This window comes from Neophocaena asiaeorientalis, unplaced genomic scaffold (genome assembly GCF_003031525.2).
Source record: "Neophocaena asiaeorientalis asiaeorientalis breed wild unplaced genomic scaffold, Neophocaena_asiaeorientalis_V1.1 scaffold218, whole genome shotgun sequence".
Classification (NCBI taxonomy): domain Eukaryota; kingdom Metazoa; phylum Chordata; class Mammalia; order Artiodactyla; family Phocoenidae; genus Neophocaena; species Neophocaena asiaeorientalis.
The window spans coordinates 11173003-11188833 of NW_020172818.1; the positions used below are offsets into that span (position 1 = coordinate 11173003).

The 15831-nt window shown below is 49.0% G+C and overlaps 1 protein-coding gene across 1 annotated transcript; it reads right to left on the reverse strand.

Annotated features, from left to right (window-relative positions):
• Window positions 1-11275: 11275 nt before the first annotated feature.
• DRD5 (dopamine receptor D5) lies at window positions 11276-12701 on the reverse strand. Its single transcript, XM_024741783.1, is given in 2 exon segments — window positions 11276-11440; window positions 11442-12701. Coding segments are annotated over 2 exon segments (1425 nt in total).
• Window positions 12702-15831: the final 3130 nt, after the last annotated feature.

Here is a 15831-nt window from a genome sequence, read left to right on the forward strand (position 1 = left end):
CTGGCCAGAGGGACAGAAGTGGTAACTGGCCACGTGGGGAAAAGAATACAGTAGGTGTGAAAAAGTCACCTTTAAAAGTGTAAAAATCTCTCCCTTTTTTTTTTTTTTTTTGGCCCTGAGACATCAGCCGTGAAGCTGAACTCCTAGGATTGTGGCAGCACTGGTAGCCACATAGACACCAAAAATCTAAGAAAAATAATCTTCTCTCTGATAACAGGAACAGGCAAAATGGGCCTCTGTGGTCTGAAGATTGTGGGGGAATGCCAGTTATGTTTTCTTTATTTTTCTTTTCTATCAAAGTTTTGCCCCAGATGCAAACCCATTTGTGACACTTAACACAATGGGGAGGCTATATCCTTGCATTTCTAGCCAAAATACCAGAAGTGACAACTGGAAACTGGAGATTATTGGGGAAATCACAGTGAGGAGCCAGCTGAAGAAAGGGCTGCTCTGAATCTATGTATGAAGTCCTGGGCTCACCCCTGAGCACCACATCAGGGAACTGACCAGAAGCAATGTAGAAAAAACTTTGAGAAGTGAACTACAAGTTAGACCACCACGTGGGCCCAGACCAGCCCCTGGGCGGTACACACACAGGGCAGACCCAGATAGCACTGCAAAAACTTTGAAAGTTAAACTGAAAATGGAAATACTGTCCACAGAATATGGGTCAGGACTTGCAGTCTGAACATAACTAGGTTGATTGCCTGCTTTTAAAAAATTGTCCAGAAAGCTTTATAGGACACAGAGCTTCATGGTATAATATTCAAAATGCCCAAGATATAACTTAAAATTACTTGACCTATGAAGAGCTAGGAAAACCTCAGCAACACTCAAGGGAAATAACAATCAACAGATGCCAATCCCAAATGACTCCGATTTTTTTTGTTTACATCTTTATTGGAGTATAATTGCTTTACAATGGTGTGTTAGTTTCTGCTTTATAACAAAGTGAATCAGCTATAGGCATACATATATCCCCATATCCCCTCCCTCTTGTGTGTCCCTCCTACCCTCCCTATCCCATCCCTCTAGGTAAAATGACCCCAATTTTATGGCTCCTTTAAAGTAACTATTATAGTCCTGCTCTGTGAAATAAGGGAAAACACTCTTGAAATCAATGGAAAGATGGTTCTCAGCAAAGAAATTAAAACTATTTCTAAAAATTGAAAATATAGAACTGAAAAACACAATAACTGAAATGTAAAATTAACTTTAGAGCATTAGTAGCAGAATGGAGATGACAGGGGAAAGATCAGTGAACTTAAAAACAGATCAATAGAAATTAGTCAATCTGAACAACGAGGGGGGAAAGAGTGAAAGAATGAACAATACCAAGTAATGGCAAGTATGTGGGGCATTTGGAACTCGCCTACATCACTGGTGGGAACTATAAACAGGAACAGCCTCTCTAGAATGGTGATCAAAGAAAACATCTAAAGCATGTTTCCTAATATTGAGCTCGCGAGCTGAACGTGTGCACCAAGCCCAAACTTCTCACCACCCCCCACCCCACACATACTGACACATTCTCTCTCCCACCTACTCGTGGGGCCAGGGCATTCATGCATGGAGGGACAGAGAGTGTGTAGGTCGTGTGGCAAGTCAATTCCTGATACAGAGAAAACAGTGACACTGATAAAGATCCCCTCCTTGACCAAACTTTAGTCAGTCTCCTCTGAGCACTCTTCTTGACTAGACCTTGTCCTTGGCCTGCAGATCCCAGTTTTAGCAAGAATCCTGCTAAGCCAGTTTAATGAGAATACCCCAACCTTTGATATCTAATCAAGGTCCTCTTCCCCCATCTTTCATATCCAATCAAGCTCCTCTTTTCCCTGCCCTTGTTACCTAACCAAGTCCATCTTAGTAATTTCCATCCACTGACTCCCTCACCCTGCCCATTGGCTATAAATCCCTAGCTGCCCCCATTTTATTCAAGTTGAGCTCAATCTCTCTCCCCTATTCAATAGTCTTAACCGCTATTGCGAAAGTCTTGAATAATGTTTTCCTTGCCTGCTTAACTCCATCTGGTGCAATTTTCCTTTGGCAATCCTCAAAGCTTTAAACCCATATATTTAATCCAATCAGAAAAGTTGAACCAGACTTCCCTGTTGGCGCAGTGGTTAAGAATCTGCCTGCCAATGCAGGGGACACAGGTTCAAGTCCTGGCCCTGGAAGATCCCACATGCTGCAGAGCAACTAAGCCCTTGCACCACAACTACTGAAGCCTACGCTCTAGAGCCCATGAGCCACAACTACTGAGCCTGCGTGCCACAACTGCTGAAGCCCACACGCCTAGAGCCTGTGCTCCACAACAAGAAAAGCCACCACAATGAGAAGCCCGTGCATGGCAACAAAGAGTAGCCCCTGCTTGCTGCAACTAGAGAAAGCCCATGCCAGCAACGAAGACCCAGTGCAGCCAAAAAATAATTAATTAATTTAAAAAAAGAAAATGAAAAGTTGAATCAGTGAATGTCAGATTCTCCATTTCCCCAAGAAAACCAGTCTCCTCACTTGGGGGAAGAGTGAGTATAAAGGGCAGAGAAGTTCCTGTTTAAGATAGTGGCTGGTCCATACACAGGGCCAGATGGAGATGAAAGTCTTACAGAGGATAACTTCTCAGTACAGCTAGAGTCATTCAAGATATAGCTTCCATCTTTGGCGTGAAGACAGGAAAGGGAACTCAAGGTTCTGGGCCTCTGACAATGAGGTGGCAAGTGGATCTGTAATTCTCAACTCCAAATGGACAGGCAGTTTGGGAAACTTTATAAGTAATTCAGCCCCGGAAGGCTGCCCTGCAAAAAAATCCCTAGCCAGGAATTCATTGGTCAATCCACCAGCCAATCACCAGCAAGCAAGGAAGGTGAGACAAAGTTAGTGATTGGCTGGGCTTGGGTTCCCTCAGCGGGAATTGACTCTGCTCTCCCAGCACTGGCTAGAGTCACCTATGGGCCCTTGAGAGATTAGGAAGCTGGAATTATCAAGAAACACAGGACTCAGTGGAAAAATATCTCCCCAGTTTTTATTTTCTAGTGAGACTGAGGTAGAGGTGTTTGCACAGAGCATTAGGGGTGTTTTCCTTATAACGAAGGTTCACTCATTTAGAAACAGGTCACAGGGTGGGCGTTCCATCCTAAACATTTATAGTCACAAGGGTACGTGTACTTGAAGGGATTATGTAAGTGCGTGAATGTGTCTGTGTCTGTTTTAAACACATGAAACATTCCTCTTATGTTACAGCATATGTTCACCTGCTCTGGGCATTATCAACTCGTGCTTATCTAGAAAAATGAAGAACTGCTCCAAGAGAGAGGGGGCCATGTCTGTTCGACTCTACACTGTATCCAGATAGCATCGCATCTGGCACATAGCAGGTGCCCAATAAATATTGGTTGAACGAATAAATGAATGAATGGGTAGTGTAGTAGACAGAAAAATAGCCCCCAAAGATACCCAGGGACTAATCCCCAGAACCTGTGAATACGTTACCTTGCATGGCAAAAGAGACTTTGCTGATGTGAATAAGTTACAGAGCTTGAGATGGGGAAATTAGGCAAATCCAGTGTGATCACAATGGTCCTTATAAGAGGGAGGCAGGAGGGTCAGAGTCAGAGAAGGAGATGTGATGGTGGAAGCAGAGAGTGGAGAAAGAGAGATAGAGAAAGACATAGAAAGAGAGGGGTGGGGAGAGAGATTTGAAGATGCTACACTGGTGGCCTTGAAGATGGAGGAAGGACTCCGGAGCCAAGGAATGCAGGTACCTCTAGACGCTAGAAAAGGAAAGAAAAGTGATTCACCCCTACAGACTCCAAAAGGAATTCAGCCTTGCCAACATACTGATTTTATCATTTCTGACCTCCAGAACTATAAGACAATAAATATGTGTTGTGCTAGGGCACTAAGTTTGCAGTGATTTGTTACAGCAGCAATAGGAAACTCATACAGTTAGCCCAGAGCAGCTGTCTCCACAGTGAGATATGAGTAAGCAGAGCACAAGACAATTCATTGGGATCTAAGGAGAAAATATGACAAAGGATTTATATTCACCTTTCTTCTTGAAGTAAATATTACTGGACTTATTTTACGTGGTTCAAACACCATCCCTAACCCAGACTGGCCATTAGTTAGATTACATGTCTTGGCTACTTCTCCTCGCAGATGTTTTTTGTTTTTGTTTTTGTTTTTTGCGGTACGCAGGCCTCTCATTATTGCGGCCTCTCCCGTTGCGGAGCACAGGCTCCGGATGCGCAGGCTCAGCGGCCATGACTCACGGGCCCAGCCGCTCCGCGGCATGTGGGATCCTCCCGGACCGGGGCACGAACCCGCGTCCCCTGCATCGGCAGGCGGACTCTCAACCACTGCGCCACCAGGGAAGCCCCTCGCAGATGTTTTGAAGATCTTCTCTCTTCCTCTTCTCAGAATTTCAAGATTCCTGATTTTTAATGTAGCACATGTAACCCTTCTGTCTATTTCTGTTACATAGTAGGCCCCAGAAAAGTTGTGTTTATTGGAGGGAGGAGCAAATGAAAGAGTGTAAATGTAGTGACAGGAGCACCGGCCACCCACCTAGACCATGATGTTGAAGGTCACACCCGAAGGATAAAGGGCAGTGAGCAGTAAGAATCCCAGGTCTGGACTTCATGGAGCAGAGCTGCTATGACAGCCCTGAACTGTCTATAATAACCTTTGCTGGTGAGAGTCAAAACTTCTTTCTTGTTTAAGCTACTCTTATTTGGGGTTTCTCTTCCTCATGACTAAACCTAAACTCAATTCATACGGGTCATGACAGGAAATAGCCCAAGGCAAATGAGAATACACGAAGCAAATCTAATCATTTAGACACTCAGCAGGGTGTTTCTCTAGGGCACAGGTGCCTCCGGGTTAAGGGAGCATGGATTTATATTCATGTCGTGTAGTTACTGCAGCTTCTCTGTAGTTTTGGAGCTGTCTGTGGTGCTGACCTGGGTTTTCTGCCTAAGAATACTCATTTCTCTTCTTTACAAGTTTGCAAAACGCTTTCACATTATTGCTTATGATGCTGGTGGTAACTTGTGAAGTAAATTTTAATGGATTCATTTCATTTCATCCAAACCCTGTTCTTCCAGCTCCAAGCCCAACCAAGTTTAGTTCTCCTGTCACTGCACTACAGGATCTCAGAAATTTGGCCCCAGCCCCTTGTCTCCAGGAGACATGGCTGGGACCATGACTCTGACCTGCATCCCTCCCTGTGTGTACCATACATGTATATTCATCCCTTCTGCTCTGACTGCCTGACACATACTGATCTGTGGTAGATTGTAGCATTAACAGCTCCGATGAATCATGCTTCCTGGTGTGCATGATTATGTAATCCCCTTGTGTAATCCCCTACTGCTTTGAGTCTGGACTTGGCCGTGCAACTTTCTTTGGCCACTGAGACATCAGAAAATGTGATATGAGCAGAAGCTTGATGAGCACTTTTGCTCCAGCTCTCTCCCTCTTAGAGTGCTAATACCATCATGTGTGGAAGCCCAATCTAGCCTCCTTGAGGATGAAAGGCCATATAAAGGGAGAGGCCCAGCTGTATCCACTGTTCCAGCTAAGCCCAGATCCGGTGACCCTCCAGCTGAATGTGGCTGTATGAGTGAGTCTCAGAAAAAATAGCAGAAGAACCACCCAACCAATTCACAGAATCACCAGAAATAAATGATCATTGCTTCAAACTGCCAACTTTTGGCATTGTTTGTCATGCTAGACAGACCATGTGGGAGACCCCCTAGAGAGGGCAATGCCCGAGGTGCCCCTGCTGTTCCATAGGTTGCCATGTCCTGTCTCACCAACCAGGCCATGAAACTTCCCCAAAGTGGGGGACGGAGCGTTCCTGCCATTACCCAGAGACAGGAATAGGGTAAGGAAAGTGAGATGCAAAGTTTAAGGAGGTGCTCACTGCTCGCCTGTTGTCACATGCCTCTTCCGTGCAGTGGGTGGAGAGAGCGCAGGGATTAAGGCCACCTTCAAATTCAGCGTGGGTCCCTCTGGCTGGGTGATCGTGGGTGAGTCTCTGGACCCCTCCCCAGTTCAGCTGCCTCATCTCTTTAATGGGCAGGCTGGAAGGACCTCACGGGGGGTATTGTCAAGGTAAACCTCTGAAGGCACTTTGCTAGTTACAAAGAGCATTCAAGTGTGTTGCATGATGAAAACACTTCTTGTGGGGCTTTCAGCCCTGCAGGCCCTTGATCAGCCCTAAGTGTGAGGACCGCCACCACCCCCGACAGAAAACACCACCCCTGGACTCGCTGTGTAAACACCTAGTTACTCAGTGGCATCACCTGAGCCTGGCATGTGTGTGTGAGTGTGTGTGTGTGCGTGTGCGTGTGTATGTGTGTGTGTACGAGACCAAGGTCGGGAGAGACATCGACATTTATTGAACACCTACTTCGTGCCCAACACTGTTCTAGGCTGAGAAGGAGACCAAGCCTTGTGGGAACAAGACCAGAGGAGTCTCAGCTCTCGTCGCTGTTGGCTTTCAGGACGATGTAGTTCTACCTAAGCTAGGAACCTCAAAGTCTTCTTAAAATTTATCAAACCACAGAGTTCTTTTAAAAAGGAGAAAAGGGGGCTTCCCTGGTGGCGCAGTGGTTGAGAGTCCGCCTGCTGATGCAGGGGACACGGGTTCGTGCCCCGGTCCGGGAAGATCCCACATGCCGCGGAGCGGCTGGGCCCGTGATCCATGGCCGCTCATTTCATCCTCACCCAGAACGTTGGGGTTAAGTTACCCATTTCTCAGGCAAAGAAACTGAAGCTAGGAGAGGTGCTCAAATTCAGACAATTGAGAAAGGGGAAGCTAAAAGCTGAACTCAAGGCTGTGGCGCTTCAAAGCCTAGGTAGTGTGGCTTTGCGACAGGCCGCTGGGATGTGGAGTTAGGGCCCCTCAGGGCCAAATAATTCTTTGTGGTGGGAGGCTGCCCTGCGTACCGTAGGAAGTTTAGCAGCATCCTTGGCCTCAGCCCTTAGATGGCAGTGATCTCAGGTGGCCTCAGCCTGCAGTGGCTGGAAACATGATTCCAGTTCCCGGCCAGAAATTGAAGTCAGGCTGCGGCGGCGAGAGCGCTGAATCCCAGCCACTAGACCAGTGGCCAGTGACGAGGCTCTGGCCTGTCGGCTCTGTAGAAATGAATTTCCACAAAGAGACAGAAAGCAGTGAAACAAGTAAAGTGTTTATTAGGAGGAAAAAGGATACGTGTGAGTAGACACACAGGCTCAGTGTCTCGCCCTTGTGGTAGTCTGAATCACTTCTATGGGGCATTTCTTCCAGGTTTCCTCGGCCCGGTCATCTTGCTTTGCCTGGCTCTGAGTCCATATGTGGTATAACTCAGGGTCCTCCCCATGTGCACGCGCGTCTCTTAGCCAAGATGGATGCTAGCGAAGAGGCCTATGGCTAAGTTGACATCACCTACTATGGGATGACGCCCACACATTTTGGCCCCCCGAGGAGCCTTTCTGTGCATGTGTAGCCTTGAGGGTCTCCTTGACCTCAAGAATGAGAAATCCGTGGTCTCTTTACCTCTTATCTGGGCAGGGCTCAGCACCTCTCGCTCCAGCTATTATCTTCATCTTGGAGTATCTGTCCACAGGGGACCGACTCCAGCTGCTCAGCCTGGGGCGCATCTATCTCCTGCCTCAGCGGGAGCACCTCACACTCAATTGTGGCAACCAAAAAATGTCTCCAGACACGGCCAAATGTCCCCTGGGAGAGAAAATTGTCTCCATTGAGAACCACAGGCCTAGGTAAAAACCCTGGTTCCACCACTTACTAGTCAGCTAACCTTGGAAAACCAGCTTAACCTCTCTGTGCCTCAGTGTTTGCATCCGTAAAATGGAAAAATAGTAGTACGTGTGGTTAATGTGAGGATCAAAGAGGGATTAGGAAAGTACCTGGCCAAAATATGGGCTCCTTTTTTCACTGCTGCCTCCCCTCCAAACACAAAGGAGCACCAGGGCAGGGACACAATGAACATCAGCTTACACAAGCGTATAGGAATGCATCAGTTAACCAGCTAATGAACAGATGAGCGAGGAGTATTCTGATACAGGCATCAGTGTGTTTGCTGAGTGCCATGCCCCAGCAGTCCCTCTCACCACCTCAGGGCAGATAAGGAAGACGCAATGGGCAGGCTCTCCGGTTCAAGTCCAGCTTGGCCACTCACGAGCTATGTGACCCAGGGCTAGTTACTTAGCCTTCACTCCCCCATCTGTAAAATGGGGGTAACAAAAGTGCCTGCCTTGCAGGGTTGCAAGGATTAAGTGAATCCGTACATGCGCAGCCCGGGCACAGAATGAGTCTCTACAGTGCCTGCCTTTGCTGTTAGCATTAACCCTCCACAGCCCTGCACCCACACCGGCCACCCTTCTCTCTCCCAGCGCGCCCCACACACTCCCGTGTGTGGCCTCTGCACTGGCCACTCCCTCTGCCCAGAGCACTCCTCCCCCTGGACGCTGGTGTCGCCCTGAGCCTTCCTTCTCCATCTGTGTCTCTCTTCTTCGTGCCTCTTGCTTGACTTCCCTAAATCAAATGGCAGCCACATCACTCCACTCCCTCTGTTTTATTTTGCGTCACATCAGTATCACTGCCTGACATGACATTTCAGAGTCTGGATAGCATAATACACTGCGGTACAGCACAGTATCATAGTGTCCGCTTGCTGTCTCTCTCCCACTGAAATATAAGTTCCCAGACCTCAGAGTAATTAATTGGCAACTATATTCCTAGAAGAGTGCCTAGCACGTAGTAGGTATAAATAATTGTAATGAATGATGAGTGATATTGTGCAGAAGGCATTCCCCAAATCCTCACATAACCCATGTTTCCTGACACAGAAATTATCTGAACTGGGGCCGAGAACAACGTTTGCCACCAAAACACTTTTCTTGTAACAACCTGTCTTTTAGAATAGAAGAGTTGCATTTTAGAGATCAATTAGAGTTTCTGAAACTATGTTCCCTGAAACTGTGATCTCCAAAGAGAGAGTAATAAGGAATTGTACCAAACAGGTATTCACAAGGTCGAAGACATTGGAGAACAATGCAGAATTCTCTCCTGCTTGGGGAGTCACGATGCACAGGAAAAGTTCTAAGAAGCCCTGTAGAAAACAGATATTGTACCTCGGTTTGCTGAATTTATTTCGCCCTAGACCCTATCCACTAATATTTGCATCGTGAAACACGATTTGGAAAACTGTGTTCTAGTATAAGTCTTTCAATTTGCAGAGGCAGACAGAAACTGAGACCCAGAGAGGTGAGTTGACTCATTCGAGGTCACACAGCTATCTCCTGAATCTCAGAGCAGGGCGCTTTTCACTGCCCCTGATGTTTCCCTAATGGTCCACTTAGCAATCAGCTCACAAGAGGTAAAAATGGAACACTAGACCTCAGATTCCCATATCAATCTGACTAAATCATATATGAAAACTGATGTATCCAATAGGATTCGCTTTCAATCTCACCATACCGGAAAGTCAGTATTCATTCAGCAGCTGTTTATTAAGCATTATGTGTCAGGCACTGCGCATTTTGCAGTGAGTAAGACCTGGTTGTTCAGGAGACTGACAATAAAATTCTCCCTAAAGAGACCAAAACTGATTGACCCATCCTTGAGAAGCCTGCTTCAAAGCAGGGACCTGTACAAAATTCCATATTCACATTTCATTTGCTTCCATTAACAACGCTCACATTTAGATCTAATGGTAATAACATGCTCTGGTCTGGAGTGGCTCTGGAACTAAACGCTCCCCTTTGCTGCGCCAACTGCACAGAAGAAAAACAAAAAGACTGGAATTCATTGGGCTCTTTCGTCGATTTTCCAATTTCAAGTTCATTCAAATATCATCTCTGGCTCCTACATTTTTTTTTTTTTAACCATCTTTATTGGGGACTCCTACATTTTAGTTAAAATGCATTCCCTCACTTCCTATTGTCTACAAATGAAAATGCCTATTTAAAAATTGGCTTTGTTTTTTGAAAGCATATCAACTCACACATTTCAAAGCCCTTCAGAAAACACGGTAGATCAAAAGCCATGTAACTTTAAAACATTATAGATTTGAGGTCGAGAAGGACCAGGTGATTATTTTATATGATCTTTTCAATGAACTGATAGCATCTGTCTAGGAACCAGGAGAATTGTTTTATGTCATGTAATTAGAAAAAGAAGATTCCAAATGAGAAAAAAAAAAATGGAATTCCAGGCTTGAGAAGTCCATATTTGGTGTTGTGGCATGAAGCCAGCTTTCAGCACAGACTCAAGATGTGCGTATCTAGTTTTTTAAATTCTGAGATATCAGAAACTCTTCAAGTTCTCTTGCCCCTGTGTATACCTTTAAGGCCAAACTGACTGTAAAGAAGATAAATGGGTGCTTCCAGACCCAGCCAAAATCTTTCCTGCTTTTAAGGATGCTCTCATGGCTTCTCTAGGAGCCATCCTGAAAACCAATCTGGCAAAGCAACGATAATCACCCCATAGAATACATAATTTGTGTCTATTCGATACCAGAACAAATCAGGAAGAATGCCTCAGCTGTAGCAGACACACAGCAAGGAGAAACTGCAGAAACACAGGCCACAGGAAGCAAGATACAGGAAAGCCACACACACTTCCATCAGCGCTACACACACATCGAACCTTACTGCTTAAAAATCAGCCCAAACACAAATAAGTCACTGAACAATCTATTCATTTAAAAGGGGGAGGGGAGGGCTTCCCTGGTGGCGCAGTGGTTGAGAGTCCGCCTGCCGATGCAGGGGACACGGGTTCGTGCCCCGGTCTGGGAAGATCCCACATGCCGCGGAGCGGCTGGGCCCGTGAGCCATGGCCGCTGAGCCTGCGCATCCGGAGCCTGTGCTCCGCAACGGGAGAGGCCACAACAGTGAGAGGCCCGCGTACCGCAAAAAAAAAGAAAAAGAAAAAAAGGGGGTGGGGGGAGGGGAGAGTATCTTTTTTAAAGAAAAATACTACTTTTTTTTTTTTTTTTAGAATCAATCACCATCTTATCTTCTCTAACAGCACCGTTGAGCCATCTCTGCTAGGCTAGGGTATATCTGACTGAGTTTTTTCCAACTGCTTCTCCCGAACCTTTCCTCAACAAATCAGTCTGGTGAGGTTTCTAAGCACATGGACTACTACACCGACACAGAAGGCATGATAAACTGAGCAGCAGTGGAGATGTATGTGTGTGTCCAGTGTGTATTCTGCATTCTGGCTAATGTCTACGCGGTTATATAGATCCACAAAGAGCGGTTCTTAGGCAGTTAAATGGAATCCATTTGGGGTGAAAGGCGTTATTTTGCCTAATGAAATCTCCCCCTCACAGTCCAGCAGCCAGACAGGCTGGGCAGCAGAGTCACCATCTGGGGACGTCTGAGAGATCTGGGACGTGCGACTGAAAGGGCTCTCCTCTTCCTCCTTTGTCCACCTCCGCGTCACCCCGGGTCACCGCGTTGGGGATCATATGGATGTAGGCAGCTGCGATCTCCTTGTGGAAGGCGGTGTCCTGGTTGCAGGAGATGAGCTCATTGCTGATGTTCACTGTCTCCACCTGAGTGCGGGAGCAGAGGTGGCTGCACCCCAGCAGCTGGGCAAACACCTTCCGGAAGTCAGCATTGAAGGCGTAGATGATGGGGTTGAGGGAGGAGTTGGCCCAGCCAAACCAGATGAAGACTTCAAAGGTGGTCTCGCTGACGCAGGGGAAGCCCTCGGGGTGTCCGCTGCAGAAAGGGACCATGCAGTTAAGGATGAAGAAGGGCAGCCAGCAGCACACGAAGACCCCCATGATCACGGATAGGGTCTTGAGGACCTTGGTCTCCTTCTTGATGGATGCCCGCAGGCCGGTGTCGGGCGCACAGGCCTCACGGCTCCGGCAGCTCTGCGCGTGCTCCGCGGCCCTCTCCAGGGAGGTAATCCTGCGGATTTGCACCTGGGCGATGCGGTAGATGCGCGTGTAGGTCACGATCATGATGGCCACCGGGATTTAGAAGCTGATGAGTGAGGAGGAGACTGCGTAAGTTCGGTTCAGGCTGGAGTCACAGTTTTCCGCCCTCAAGTCTGGCTCCCCGGCTTCCTCCCAGGGCGTCCCGTTGACCAGGTTAGATGGTGGGTCCACCCCACCCCAGGAGTCCATCTTGTCCCTGTGCCAGTGGAGCTGGACTGGGATGAAGGAGATGAGGATGGACAAGGTCCACGCCAGGCCGACCATGACCAAGGCCACACGCTGCGTCATCTTGCACTCGTAGCAGAAGGGCCTGGAGGTGGCCCAGTAGCGGTCCACGCTGATGATGCACAGGTTCAGGATGGAGGCGGTGGAGCACGTGATGTCGAAGGCCACCCAGATGTCGCAGAAGGCCCCAAAAGGCCAGTAACCGGCCACCTCAGCGACCGCCTTCCAGGGCATGACCAGCAGCGCCACGAAGAGGTCAGACACAGCCAGAGACACAGTGAAGACGTAGGTCATCCTGGCGCGCAGGTGGCGACTGCGCACGATGGACGCGCACACCAGCACATTGCCCAGCAGGGCCCAGACGATGAGCAGGGTCAGGAGGTCGGCCGTGACCACTTGCGCTGGCCCCACCAGCGTCGCCCCCTCCGAGGCCCCCACGGCGCCCCCCTGCGCCAGCTGCTGCTGCCGGGACCGCGCCCGGTAGGCGGTGCCGTTTCGCCCCGGCGGCAGCATATCGGGTTCGGCGGCACAGGCTGGCTGCGCGCGGTCCCAACTTCTGCCCTGCGTTCACCGGGGTACCCCGGGACCCGCGGCTAAGGGATCCCGGAGCTTCGGGGGGCGCTCACCGTGCGCTGCGCCGGGGCCCCGGGGCGCGCCGGCACCCCTCTTGCCTCCTCGACCGCCACCGGGTCTGTGGCCGCGTTGCGCCCCTCCGGTGCCGGGAAGCGGCCGGTGCCCGAGGGGCTGTTCCCGGGAGCCGGTAGTGCGCCAGCCGGCGACGGCGGCTGCGTCTGGTTCGGAGCCGGATAAGCGAAGAGCGAGCCACCACCGAGGGGGAGGGGGCCGGGAGCGGCCGGCGCCGGGCTAGCGCTGCTGCGCGGCCTCCTCCGTTCCTCGCTGCTCCCGGGGCCCGCGCTCCCGCACCCGCCCCCCGCCACCGCACTCCCCAATCTCCTGCGTACCCGCCCCACCTATGCCTTGGCGCCCTCACTCTTCAAGCTGCGTCCGCCGGAGTTTGGGGGCAAACCCGCAGGTTTGAGAGGCGCTCTAGTACCAGACCCCGGCCCTCTGAAGACCCAGACCAGCGCCCCGGGAAGCCGAAGAGGTGCCTGGCCCAGCCCTGGTGCCCTGGGCACTTTTGGGGAACAGGGGGGTGGAGTAGGAATGGGAAGAATCACTGGCTTCTAGACTGGGAAAGGGCGTTTGTAGGGTCAAGAGGATGGCCTTGGATTTCTCATAGACCTAAGTCCCACTCCGGACTGGCTGTGTGACCTTAAGAGTCCTCCTTAACTTCCTTGGGCCTTGGTTTCCTCGTCCACAAAATGGGGTAAACGATTCCTTCCTTCTCCATCGGGTGGTGTAAGGGTTCAGTGAAGCCAGGAGGTGGTGTCTCCTGGGAACATCTTCTCCCAGCCTCCCCCGGAACATCCATCCTAAGATTGGGACTTGACCTGACCTCTTGGGAAAGCCTATTCCCCACCCCCAATCCTTACACGGCTTTTCCTTTGGGGAATAATTTTGGATGAACCCAGCAGGTGAGGAAGAGCCCCAGCCAGGTGCCTTCTCCCTGCAGGGTGCATTCAGTCTTTCTCTTTACAGGGATGGATTCCTATCTCATGCTTAACAGATGAGGAATCTGAGGCTTGAATAGGTGGCCCAAAGCCCAAATTCTTAAAAAAGAACGGTGGGGAGACACTGGAGAGGGAGGGCAGTGTTCCTGGATCTTACCTCCCTCCCAGCTGACAGCTGCGCTTGTGAGTCCCCGGGTCTCTCATGCCGTGTTAAGCTCAGTGGAAGGCAGCTGGCGAGAAATGGAGGAGGCGGCGGCACGCTGCTCAGGCTTATCTGAGACCCGCTGACCTATACACCCACCCTGTGTTGGGGTCTAGAAATGGGGGCTGGACTCTCAACTCCTCCCTAGTCTCTCTCTGCACTCTGACCCACCTGCCCCATTCGCCCTGAGCCCCCCCTGTACCCTGGTCCAACAGCTGCAAGTGAAGCAACTTCTCAGACCCAGCCTGCTCAGCCCTACGCAGCCTCTCCCACCGCAAACCATCTCCCCCTTCAGTGCTTTATGCTGCCAGAGATGACAAGACCACCTGTCCAGGTGTCTATGCCTAAAACGGGGGAGTCACACTTACACCTGTCTCTCCCCATCTCCTAGGAGCTGGACCACCCCTCTCTCCACTGATGTCCCTGTCCAGGACTTTTCCTTCTCCAAGCTGTTTTATAGTGACGCTACCCTAGCCTCCAGGTTCTGTCCACCCTCCACTCAGGGGCAGGCAGAGTGAACTTTCTCAAATCTAACTATGGTCACGCCTCTCCCCAGATGAAAAACTCTCAGTAGCTCCCTGTGATCCTTGATCCTGAGGCAAGCGAGGTCTTTTAAGTCTTTTAATCATTGTGCCCTTGCTCAGTGCCCCAGCTTCTACTGCTGCTCCTCTATATGCAGCCTGGCTTCAAACCACTATCAACACACATACACACACACACACACACACACACACAAATTGTAATTTCCCTAATGAGTCATATGGTAATTCTTCACCCTGAAATGACCTCCCTCCCATTTTGTCCTCCTGGGGAACACCAACACATGATGTTAGCAAAGAACTTGGGTTTTAGAGACAGGGGTTTGAATTTCAGCTTCTTATTCACTTATTCAGCAAATATTTATTGAGCACCTATTATGTCCCAGTTGCTCTTTTGTTTGCTGGGAATACAAGGGTATATAAATATATATATATATTGCCCTTTCTCTCCACAAGGTTATAGTCTAGTGTTGGAGAGAGGCTTTAATACAAGAATCACCCAGAGAAATGTACGATTACAACTGTGACAAGTGCTATGAAGGAAAAGTACACAGACTTATGAAAGTGTACAATAGGTTGGTTTGACCAAGACAAAATGTCTAGAGAAGACTTCCCTGGGGAAATCTCTCTTTGGGTTGAAATCACAGTTAAGAAGGCAAAAGAGAAGATAAGAGAAGGAAAGCATGGCAGGCAGGAGCAGGTATTTACTAGCTGTGGGATCTTGGGCAAGTTATTTGATCTCTCTGAGCCTCAGTTTTCTCATCTTCAAAATGGGTTGATCATAGTAGTTTAAAAGATAAATGTGATAATACCAAAATCATTCCTGTATGAGTGACTCTGAGCCTCCCTTTTTCCTCTGGCTTTACCGGGGCAGTTCCTTACCCTGGGCTGCTCTCCAAGGATATTTCTGCCCTGAGTTTTGTGAAAGAGAGTCAGAAAGTGGATGCATTATTGGACCTGAGAGGCTGGAGGAAGAAGGAATGGTCCCAGAGGAAGAGATTATGTTTGTCTTCATAATAAAGAGCAGAAGGAGAAAAGTGGGAAAGGGATTGAAAGCTCAAGGTGGGGTTTCCCAGGGAAGTTTGATGTGAATGAGGTGAGGGAACTGGGGTCTGTAGGAAAGTGGATAGGAAGGGACAGGGAATTTTAGAGAAGTATTACCTGCTGCCTTCCCAGAACTTAAGAAATGCAAGAAAAGTTTGAGTTAAGAAATTATCTTCTTGAACATAACACTGCTTGGAGACTGAAACACACGGATCATGGCTTTATATGTTGTATGCAGCACTTACCAGTGTTAGTACCTTTCCCTCCTTTTAGATCTGACTTAAACT